Source organism: Symsagittifera roscoffensis, chromosome 7, assembly GCF_963678635.1.
Source record: "Symsagittifera roscoffensis chromosome 7, txSymRosc1.1, whole genome shotgun sequence".
Lineage (NCBI taxonomy): Eukaryota > Metazoa > Xenacoelomorpha > Acoela > Convolutidae > Symsagittifera > Symsagittifera roscoffensis.
In genome coordinates, this window is record NC_087068.1 from 2,910,571 (window position 1) to 2,922,390 (window position 11,820).

At 33.5% G+C, this 11,820-nt stretch overlaps 1 protein-coding gene across 1 annotated transcript in view; it reads left to right on the forward strand.

The window, feature by feature from the left end:
• Positions 1-8,416, forward strand: part of LOC134851691 (putative Ras-related protein Rab-33) — a 524,903-nt gene extending 516,487 nt beyond the window's left edge. The window contains exons 2-4 of the mRNA XM_063867886.1: positions 1,879-2,066; positions 2,681-2,959; positions 6,487-8,416. Of these exons, the coding sequence (XP_063723956.1) occupies positions 1,884-2,066; positions 2,681-2,959; positions 6,487-6,732 (708 nt within the window). The 5' untranslated portion in view covers positions 1,879-1,883 and the 3' untranslated portion in view covers positions 6,733-8,416. The remainder of the gene's footprint in view (positions 1-1,878; positions 2,067-2,680; positions 2,960-6,486) is intronic.
• The last annotated feature ends 3,404 nt before the right edge of the window (positions 8,417-11,820 follow it).

Consider the following 11,820-nt stretch of genomic DNA (forward strand, 5'->3'; position numbering starts at 1 on the left):
ACATATCGGAAAACTTGTTCCACAAGTATTTTGACAAAGAAGTCACATGATGGAAATGCCTCCCAAATGTCTAAGAGACATTTAGCTTTTTGGTTCGAACATCCTGTGTACTTTGTGACTCAGCTGTTGCTGCATAGAATGTAGAATTATTAACCAATGAAACTTTGATTGAACTGAAATAGGGAAATCAAACTCCTTGAGGGTAATTGCCCTAAGTTCTTAAAGTTTTTTAAATATGATTATCAATAGTCATGAACGTAATAATTTCTCTTGTATAGGTCTTAATGATTTTTTTTATCCTGAAAAAGTCTGAAAATTTGCTCATGCACGATTTTGATTTGTCGTGTTTTAACTTTCCAAACTCACTTCTTTTCCTTTGTCAAAAGGAATGCAACATCCACTATTGTACAGCAGAAGTGTTAAAATCACAAAAAAAAAGGTGATCGATGTCGAGTCCCGAAAGTTGATTTTAGTTTTCAGATTTCCTAGCAAAACAAAAGATAAAATCACTATTTTTTGATCCAGTTTTCTCACATTGAGTAACTTTTATCTAAAAACTGCCAATCATAAACTGTTTTTGAAGTTCTTCTTTGGTAGTCAGAAGTTGAGTTTTTTCAAAAACCAAGTCAGTAGTCAAGTCAGCCGTGCGTTTGTTGACTCTTTTTTCCGTGACATTGCCTCTCCTGTATATTTTTGTTCCGATCATGTAAAGTGGGGAGAAACTGTCTTCGGGGTTTTAATTTTTCTTGTTACAAATTTTTTCCCGCGCTAAATTAGTTCCACAAATAATCAGCGGCAATAATCAGACCTCATTCGAACCATATAAAAAGATTTCCTAAGACGATTGTGTCGAGAAAACCCTGTTTGAAATTTCTGACTTTTGGTCTAATTTTGAGCGGTTAAAGCGAGCGAGTTGATGTTATATTATAAAGCTTTGAATCATTTGATTTTTTAAAGCGAGCGACTCTGTGATAATGGTAAAATCTTGGAATCATTTGTTGTTTTTTTTTTTTTAAGTTTTTGAATACAACCTGTAGTCAATTATGACTAATATACTAATGTTGTAAACTTTCGTCTATTTTTTTTCATGACGCTACAAATAAAAAAGCTCGATGTTGGAAAAAAACGTCATTTTGAATCTTAAGTAATGCATTTTCTTTCGTAGTTGTGTAATCGCTTTTCGGCTAACTTTTGAAAAAGTTAGGAAATTTGTCAGTTTTTAACCGATTTTCGGTGATATATTACAATAGGTGGTAATTTTAATTATAGTGCATATATCCAATTCGAAAACTTCAAGGCATTTCATTTCCACTCAATTGTACATGTACTGCTACTGAGATAGTTTTTGTAAATGCATTACCCTGCCAGATGAAATGTTATTCAAAGTTAATGTTGTACACTTCGTTCGCAAATGAATTTCGCTTTTGAAAGAATTTATAAATACTGTTCGAAGTACAGCAAGTAACGGTCCAGCTGTTTAACTTGAACGTACCACATATTGTAATATATCACCCAATTTTCCTGTATCTGTATTATTAGTTTTGCTTTTTTTTTTAAAAAAAAGAGGCAATTATTAAAAGTCTATTTCATGGAGTTCCACACTTGAAATCTGCTTAGATATTGCTAGGGTTGCATAGTTTGAACCAGGTTGATTTGAATCAAGGAATAAGTAAACGTCAAAAAATCAATTGAGCACATGGAAAGTTTACTTCCTGCGTTTCACTTTTCAACCTTTTTTTATCCACTCAAACCTGAGAAACCGGGTTGTTTTTCATCATCAAATATGATTGAGTTTTGAAACCAAAACAAAATTTATTTAAATCAAGTGAGAATTCTAAAATTCTATAATAAATCAAATCAGGGTTGTTGTTGATTTTCAGGTCATGTATGATCAAGACGAAGAAACCACGAGAACTTTCAAAATAATTATCATCGGTGACACCAATGTTGGGAAAACATGTTTGGCCTTCCGATTTTGTGGCGGTCGCTTCCCAGAAAAAACAGAAGCAACAATCGGCGTTGATTTCAGAGAAAAACAGGTGACAATTGATGGCGAGGATATGAAGGTACGTCAAGACATGAATGTATTGTTTTCGAAATCATTTCAGTTTTTTTTTACAAAATACAATTCTCAAACTAAACAAAAATAGCCGGCTGCTGTGTAAGTAGCTCATAGTATTCGTCAAACGTACATTTTTGCACAAAGAAACAAAAACGTTTGAAAAAGAATTTTTTTTTCAGAAATTTTAACGCGGTTTTACGTTGTAGGGCGAGAGAGCGTTTTTGTCAATGAGGTTAGCTGATAGCTTAATATATAAGATAATTGTTGATAAAAAAGAGAACTGTTTTGATGAACTTCTTTTTCTCAGTTCGAGATTAGCTGGCGAGAAAAATTTGTCCTTTCTCTTGTTATTCTTCTTTTTTATGTTACTTTTATGTTTGCATTGTCATCAAACTGAATTTTTCTAGATTTCTGATGATGTCTTCGGACGAAAACGTTTAATTAACTTAACATAGAAGTCCTCTCTCCCATCAGAAGTTTTTTTATAATTGCTGCGGCGAAAAAAAAAATCCCGAATCCGAATTTCTTCTTTACATTCGGTTGTCGGGTAAAAAGTATTTAATAGGTCGGGTGAAAATTTTTGCGTTTTCGGTAACTTATTTTTGAGTGTATTGTTAGCTACAATTATGGGACACAGCAGGACAGGAAAGATTCAGACAGTCTATGGTGCCCCATTACTACAGAAACGTGTCAGCAGTTGTATTTGTGTTCGACATCACGAGGCGATCCACATTTGAAAGCATTCCCAAGTGGTTTGAGGAGTGTGAGCGGTACGCCACTGACAGAACCATTCCACGCATACTAGTCGGCAACAAGTGCGACGACGAGGAAAACAGAGAAGTGGCCAACTACGAAGCCCAAAGACTAGCAGATACACACGGCATGCCTTTATTCGAAGTGAGACTTTTCTTATACTTATGGGGGAAAATGTACCACCTAAACAAATTTGTTGAGTTTTCTGTGACCCATGGTTCGAATCCAGCAATAAGTTCAGCCATGGTGCTAAATATGGTTGTATCCAAAAGTTGGTGGGAATGTGTGTGGTATGATAATATCAAGATTGTTGGTGTGCTTGCGATAAGAATGCCTCAGCAAATCGGGACATGGACTTTTTAGAATTTATCCGTGTCTAACAGAATAATTTCAAATGTTAACTTCATAATGACGTTAAATTTTTGCGTGTTCGACAAATTTAGCCTAGCGTTAACGTTTCTCCAGCGCTGACTTTTTGCGATCCGAGCAATTATTTCTATAATTAAAAGCCTTTTTGTTTGCTGAGAGGGGGAATTTCAAAGCTATTTTGTGTTCGGCTCAACTGACGTCTAGTTTTTTCGTATTTTTAATCTAGCGGTTGTGTTTTCCTCAAAATGATCATCATTCGAGACAATTTAAGGATTTTTTGAAGCTGCAGTTTTTTTTCCGTTTTTTCAAATAATTTTATCGACCTAATGTCTTTCGTCTGATTTTCTGTAAGCTAGCTTACTATGCTATGTTTTTGTGGTATCATAAGTGGTGCGAAGCTGCGCTTCTTCTTGTAATGTTTCTACTTTAAAAAAGTTGCGTTGCACTTGCGATTAGTTGCACTAAACATCTTTCTTTTTTCGTTAACCAACTTATAAGTTACATCACTAAAGACTTCCTTGTTAATGAAGGCTATCTTTTTAAGTGCTTGGGTTTTGAACATGATGATTGCAATTCGAGATCCTGCTGGATTTTTTTTGGATTTAATTTTTTATGGTTTTAACGGTTTTAGAAAATAAATTTGGTTTCAGAAGTTTTTCTGTAGAGTTTGTAAATTTACAGTAAAGTTTTGAAATTTTTGGAATAAAAAGCACTCCCAGTGAGCAAAAGGAATGTTTGTCACGTTTCCTTTTCAGCCTATGGTTATTTGAGTCATATTTCTGCACATGAAATATTTTTTCTAGCTTTTTAAGTGTAAATTAAGAAAGTGAAGTCGTGTGATTTTTTTGAGTCTTGTGCTTTTTTTTCTAGTCTTAAAATTTGTTCACGCTCCATTTGGATCTTTCTCGGTTTGACTTTTGATTTCTATTGAATTTAAACTCATTTGCTGAAACGAAAGCAAATAAGGGCATTGCTAATTTGAATGTGTCATTGTCGCGAAAAAACAAAATTATTTGATGGTTAAAAACTGGATTTCAATATTTTGTATTAACACTAGCGTTAGCTTAGTTATAAAGAACCTTCTTTCTAACCTAAGTCGCAAACATTGAAACCACTTTTGAGGCACCTTTACAGCATTTTGATAGCATGTGCGTTGACTTTCGAAAAGTAATAGGTTAAGACAGTTGATGCATTTTTAATTCATCAAATGAACCGAAAAAAAGCTATTAGTTTCAAAGAACAGAACAATAATAAAAACTCAATTTCAAAATTTTCTAACTCAATATGTTTTGCAATTTTTTCAAATGCTTAATTTCTACATAATGTGGCTGTATGCTTTGCGATTTGTTAAATATATAGTTAGTGTGGATGGCTTCAGTTTATTATATTCTAAATTATTACTTGCTAAATTGTCTCATTTCTATTTGGTGCCACTTTTTTTCGATTTGCATGGGCAATTTGTTAGCATATGTAGCTGCTTCCTTCGTGACTAGTGTTTGTTGGTGGTTAAGCCTGTGTGGTAAGTGCGTGAGACTCAAAATCTCTTGATTGCAGTAGATCGGATAGTAGACCTAGGCCGAATGTTTACCTTTTCGAGAATTGTTTCTATTTTATCTTATTGCAGCTTCTAGAGCTAGCTGCTTTTTGTCGTTGTCTCGCTAGTGTTTGCGAAGCTTCGCCTTTGTGTAACAAATTAATTTTCCATAATTGGGTTTGTTTTCTGAAAAATTGTTGATCATAAAAGACTTTTAAATTTCTAAGAGCTTTAACGTTGAAACATCAATGAGCGAAATTTCAATTTTTCGTTTGTTTATTTTATCTCCATTTCATTAATTTTTTATTGACTCTTTTCAACTTTCTGTTAACTATGTTTTTTGTTAGGTTCTTTTGATTGAAGGTCGCCCTAAATACTATGCTTAATTCTTAATTTAGACGTTTAAAAGCTTTAAATAATATGCTGAGGAGAAACCTTGTTTTTAAGGAATTTCTTGCATTTAAAAACGGTGGTCTTGCTAAGTTCTAAGAAGTGTTTTCATGGGATAACTTCCTCGGGCTTTTCTAACTCATTTTTTGTTTGTTGTTTTTTTTATTCTTTCAGTTTTCATGAAAAATGGATAAAAAAAAGGAATTAAATAACCTTTCATTTAGCGCGTCCCACGATTTTGTTTCAATGGTAAAAACAGGTTCGGTCTGTTCGCAAAGTTGTAGTACTTTTCAAGTTTTATGGTTCAAGCCAACATTTGCGTTAGAAATTTAGATTTTTTCGTGATGAAGGCAATTTTTAAGATTGTGGTAATTGGTCTTTCCGGCTTTTTACTTTCCATTGTTGACGGAGATTTCGAGAACACCTTGAAGATATTAATTTCTTGCTTGAGCTCAAATTTAAAAAACGTTATTTGCTGGTGGTTTAAAAATGCTAAATGTGGAATAATCAAAGCGCACTCTTTACCTGTTTTCTTTAAACGCGTAGCGTAGGCGTCTTATTGATCAGAATTCATTCCAATTAACTTGAGACCAGCAATTTTATCTGTTTCATGCGTTACTAGACAAGAAATATATCACATGGATTTTTATTCAGGGTACATAGGGTGTATTTCATAGCATGTGGGTGATTTTCAGAAACGAAATGATTTTTGAAAATTTAATCAAAGATTTTCGTTGAAAATTTATCAAAACTAGTTTGATAGACTTTAAAGCACTTTTGATACATTGAGCGGTTTTTTTCCAAATTGCCCTGTAATTAAATTGTTCAAATTTATCTTCAATTTCATTTGTGAATGCGATGTGAAACTGCTGTGTTCGAATATTAGAATTTGTGTTTTCTGATTCACTAAAAAGCATGGTATGATTTTTGCATTTTTTCCTACCAGGCGATATTTTACAGTTACAGATTTTTCCCGCTTTGTAAGTCTAAATTAACGATGCAAATTTTCTTCTATTTGGGTCCCGTTCTTTTCTCTTTTTTTTCCGGGACTATGTGTTGAAATTTGTTCGTGTCCAAAAGATTGATTGTCACGGTTTGTTTTCTTTAAAGTTCATATTCAGTTTTATTTGCTAAATCGTACGCATGTAATGTGTGTTGTACCAGCGCAAATCTTGGGGAAAATCGAGCATGCATTTTTTAAAATCATTTTATGAACCTATGTATCGTTTTACCGCTGAGCTTGAAGTTCATATTCAGCCAGCGAAGTGGTCATCTTGAAACAATGAAGTCTTTTTGTTTTATAGGTTGAACAAAAACTATAAAAGTTTGTGTGACATAAACTGAACTAAAGGTCATTTTTTACGTCATTTTTGTTCAGACCTCAGCTATGGAGGATGACAAGACAGACCACATAGACGGGATCTTCATGACTCTGGCACACAGACTGAAGGCGAGCAAGCCACTCCTGACCACTCTGAGCAACACACACAACAACTCCTCATCCACACCCTCCGAGATCAGGGCCGCAGACGGACTGAGGCTGGGGGGAGCGGCCTCGCCTTCTATTATCCTCGGAAAGGAACACAGCCACGCCAAAGGAGACAAAGGGGAGTGTGGCTGCTAGTATAGGGGGACTGCTGGTAGTTAATCTCTAATTTGTTATCTGAATTTAATAATACAACTGAGACGGCTCTTAAACTGTTTTTTGCTGTACTTCGTGGCTTTTACAATAAATCCTTTTAGAGCGTATTTTTTCTATGGATTATTAATTTTTCCCTTTCTTAGCACTTGGGGCAACTACACTGGGTTTAAATAGCACTTGATAGGTTAAAATAAAAAAGAGGTTTAAGAGTCGTACTGGAGATCGATTAAGACCCGATATAGTTAGTCTAGTTTACTGAATAAATTATTGCACAAAAGAAAGTTATACTAACTATTATGCAAGCTATTTTGTAATGCGTTTGATAATCTTCGTTTTGCTAATGAATACATATGGAGCTAAAAGTAGATGAATGTTGTTTGTTTTATTCTTGTTTTTTCTTTGCTGAAAACGTGTATGATTGTAACGTTCTTAACAGATTTTGCATATTTTCATCTGTTGCACAATAAATAAGCTGCCATTTTAAGGTCGAACACGATGCATGAATTTGTCAGTAAATTTCAATTGCGGGCATTGAATGTGGAATTGTATCATGATATTTATTTTGTCTTGTAAATATTGGTTAGTATAATTTATTTTGCATTTTTCAGCTGGTTCCGAAAATGCAAGTCGGGCTCGTTATAAACATGAAAACATCCTTTGCTCATACTCGAAACAAATCACTTAAAAATTGTGATTTTTTAGACGGAAATTTTATTGAATCTAGATTGTTAGACTGATCGAATTCTCAACTACATGACAATTGCAGAACTTGATACAACTACTCGATGAAGACCTTTTCTGACAAAAATAGACTTGGATGTTTTCAGATAGAATACCGACTTTGTGCAAAGTATTTTGCAGGTCATTCCATTCGCAGAGTTTACGATGCTAGCTTAGTTGATGAAGTTCACATGACGCCATTCTCATTTTGTAATCTTCTGATTCAATTATGCAATTTCATTTTGTAACTTCTATTTCCTCGCCAACTTGTGTCAAAACAAAAACAACGACTACCGGTTAACTATTTTTTTAATACATTGAATTTAAAATTTCTAAATGTGCTGATAGCAAAGAATTTGTTCAGATTGCTTAGAATTTTTCAGTCGGTCGGTGAGAATTTTTCAGTCAATTAGAATTTTTTCTGAGACGGCGAGGGAAGGAAATTCGGGGACCTTGTGGCAGTCTATTTTGTTGGGTATGCCCTTAGACTTCTCTAATTTATACATCTAATCTATTATTCATACTTATTACCATGGTAATGTGTCATTTTTGTCTGCCGCTGTTGTGGTATTTTCCCTCATGAAGTGAAGCACCACGTTTGAATAATTATGTCACCCTGAAAAACATCGAACCTCAGTTGTTGTGTTGTAGGCAAATGTTTATGTTATACCTGAAGGTCACGCCAAAGAAAAAACAGCTTTGTATCAAAAAGTATAAATAATGAAAATGAACTAAATTTGTATATAAATTTCCATTAAATTAATCCAAATGAAACTATTGAATAAGTTAACAGCAACCAAAGTAACCATTCAGTTTAGTAAAAAGGGAAATGTAGAAAATGGTTGTCGAGGTTTGTTGTCCAGATAAATTTTAATTTATTACTACCTCATTCTTCAACAGTTACCTGAGTATATATAGTTACGATAATTCATTTTCATCTTCTTTGTGTTTCTCACATTTAACGAGATCAGGGTGAAACTAGAATAAATTTAAAAAAACCATGGTTGGCTATAAAACATAAGAAAAAAACGCGTAAACAACTTGTTAAAGTGTTACCTTCAATTTGCAAGAAATTCAGAGCTTTCATATAAAATATTCGCAAACAACGCTTGTGTTATATTACCAACCCTTTTTTTATTTGATTCTTTTTAAGGGGTCAGTTATTGCAGGTCAATAATCTAAACCTGAGACAACAAGATTTTTTTCAGTAGCGGAGAAGTGCGGACGTCCCCACCACTATACGATGCTAATTCATTGATGGATTGTAATCCGTAGGAATATTTTCTGCAAAATTGGCAGCTCCTACTGCATTAAGAGGGTTTACTCGGTTTCTAAGTTACTCACGTTTCTTTTTAGCTAAAAAATTATATAGAGATACGAAAATAAGGGGAAAATATGAGAAAAAAGAAAGGGAAATAAGGTTTTTAATAATTTAAATTCCTGAATTAATTCAACGTCTGTTTTGCTAAAGCAACGTTCAAATCATGAGTTTACTGAAAAGGGTTGCACAAGGCAGGAGAAAGGAGAAGTGCAACCTTAAAAAATAAAACAAAAAAATATGGAAAGCTGTTTTGGAAAGATGAAAAACCTGAAATTGAAGCTCTTTGATTTCAAGATTTTTTTTAGTTTGACACTGAATTACTAAAATAACCCAATTTGATAAAACTGGAGCAGCTTAGAGTTTTTTCGCTGATTTTTTTTGGTTACGCGCAATTTCCATTCGTTCAACTAATGACTTTGTAGCAAAAAAAATGGTCAAATTAAAGTGTACTTATGTTTAAAGAGTTTTTCTATCTCTTGCTCATTGCGTGAGCGGGAAGCCAAATTTTCGAGCCCTGAAAATAGCCATGGAACACGTGTTTTTTACACAACGGCCAAACAGCAAATCTCCGAGCTGAGCTATGAAGCTCGTCTTTTGGTCTTTTCCCTCATGGATAATTCATCTTTATTTGTAACTTTTAGTTTCATTCATTGACTATTAAAAATATCAAAAAGTTGGCTAGTACTCTGTTGTTAAATCCAGGTGTTAGTATATAAAACACATTTTTTGGTGGATTCTTTCAACTGAGAAAGTTGAACAAAAATCTCACAATTCCCGGTTTTCTTCGACCCCCTTGTAAATTGTTTGTTTTCAGCGTTTTATGCTTCTATAACTAAATGCATAATAAGATGTAGAATGTGCGTAACAGAAAGCCTAAATTTTTTGTTAATCAAACTTCCGATTTGACACTGAAACATTATGTGATGACAACTTTCTTGTTTCTTGACTGCATATTGGTTTGTCACTTTTGGAAAATCAAAAACAAATGACTGCTAGCTTGTGAAAAAAAAAATGAAAAAAATTAGATGAAATTCCAAGAAAAAAAGGCTATACTCAGTCGAAAGATATAATTCGTAAATACAAAGATTTTTTTTCTAGCACCATTAATCGAAATATATTTTTAGATGACGGAACATACCCTCAGATGTATTGTCTTGCAGTTTGACCATAGCTTTTTATCCTCGTTCATTGAAGATTAATTTGTGACGACCTATGATAAGCTGGGGTTTAAAAACTTTAATTGAATTTTTTTCTCTAAATTCTCCAACACAAGTATAATTTTTTCCAACCTAATTCGCAATTGTTGATGCTTTTTTGGGGCATTTTCTGTTTTTTTTTGGTAGGATGTGCTTTGACATTTGATCAGTAAAAAGTTTAACGCAGTTGAAGGTTTTTTAGACAACAGACAAAAATAAAAACTAGATTTCAAAGTTTTTTCGACTCAATGTCTTTTGCAATATTTTTGAAATGATTAAATTACAATCAATTTGGCTTTATGCTTTCCAAATTATTTCATGCAAAGTTAGTGTGGATGCCAAGTTTTTTGTTTTTCATATTTACACCGAAGACTTTAGTCAAGTCAAAAAAGTTTCTACTTGTATTTGGTACCATTTTCGCTGCATCGCATTGGAAATTCATTAGCATATGTAGCTGACTTGATTGTGGCTAGTGTTTGCAAATTATCGGAGCTCGTAGCTTCTGGCTCATCAAGTTCATGCATTAGGTTCATTTTTTCAAGTTTAAGCTTGAAGACCAAATGTTTTATCATTGCCTATTTATAAGTAGGCCATGACAAAACGTTTGGTTTTCATTCTCATACTTGAAAAAAAATAAACCTGATGAAACATGAACTTGATGCTCGTGCGGGGTGGAGGAGCGTTTCAGCGCCAAAGACCGTACCTCCAAATGCTGAGTTGGGAGCGGGTAGCAAGAGTTGTTTGCTTTGAAGATTTGTTAACTCGAGTTCGGAAATTTGTACGGCGTGCAGTATGCTGATTATTTATTAGGTTAAAAATGAAGTTAGGATAATGTTAATAAATCAAATTATTTTCAAAATACATTGAAAGTTTGAGCCAGTTTGTTTTTCGTCCGAACGAACACTTAATCAAGGCACAGTCATTGCACGCTAAATGGCTAGTAGCATGCTTACCTCCTACAACTTCAAAATAAACTTATTCAATAAAATTTTCTCGGTTCTTTTGTACATTCCCCCAGCATTTCAAGCTTTCCGTTCTCAGTGTACTTAATATGTTATCGAGAGTCAATGCTTGACTTTTGAAAAACATATGTTTAGAATGTGTTCAGGATCAAATTTTGCGTGATTCTATTGAAAAAATGAAGAATTGATGTGTTCAAGATCTATGCCACTGGCAGAGTTAACATGCTCGCCCTTCTAAAATTAAAAAAAAATGAAAACAGTAAGATAAAATTTTAAGTTGAGTTTCATTTGTGAGTTAAACGTGGAAAAAAGCACCACAAAAAAACGTTACTACTTCAAAGGAACCCGTTCATTTTCCAGTAAATAATACAATGAACAAAAAATTCACAAAAAGATAAATTTTCTGCATGGACAAGTTTAATTAATTCAAACTAGATTGTACTTTTATTTCACATTAGTTTTTTAAAATGAACTCTTTATTCGTCATTTGGAAGTAATTCGCAGAGGCAATTGAGTCAATTTCACATTTAACAATTAGAAATAATTTTTTTTGGGGACCATTAGTAAAAGCAAAACTAACTTGCCACACAGAGGTGAAACAAAGTTTTCCAAACACTAGCGAAAAACCTTAAGAAATAGCTCCATAAACAAATTTATGTCAGCATTGCACTATGGTAATCTAAATTGGTATGAGTACTAAATTGGGCTAGTAACACATGAATTTGTTCTTCATATTAACCTTATAATACCACGGCTCTTTTTTGTTTTTTCCCCAGCTGCAAGTTTTACTAAGGTTTTTTTAATGTTCAATTTGTGCGGTTGTATAATAATTGACATGCAGACTAATTAGGCCATGACAAACATATTTAAT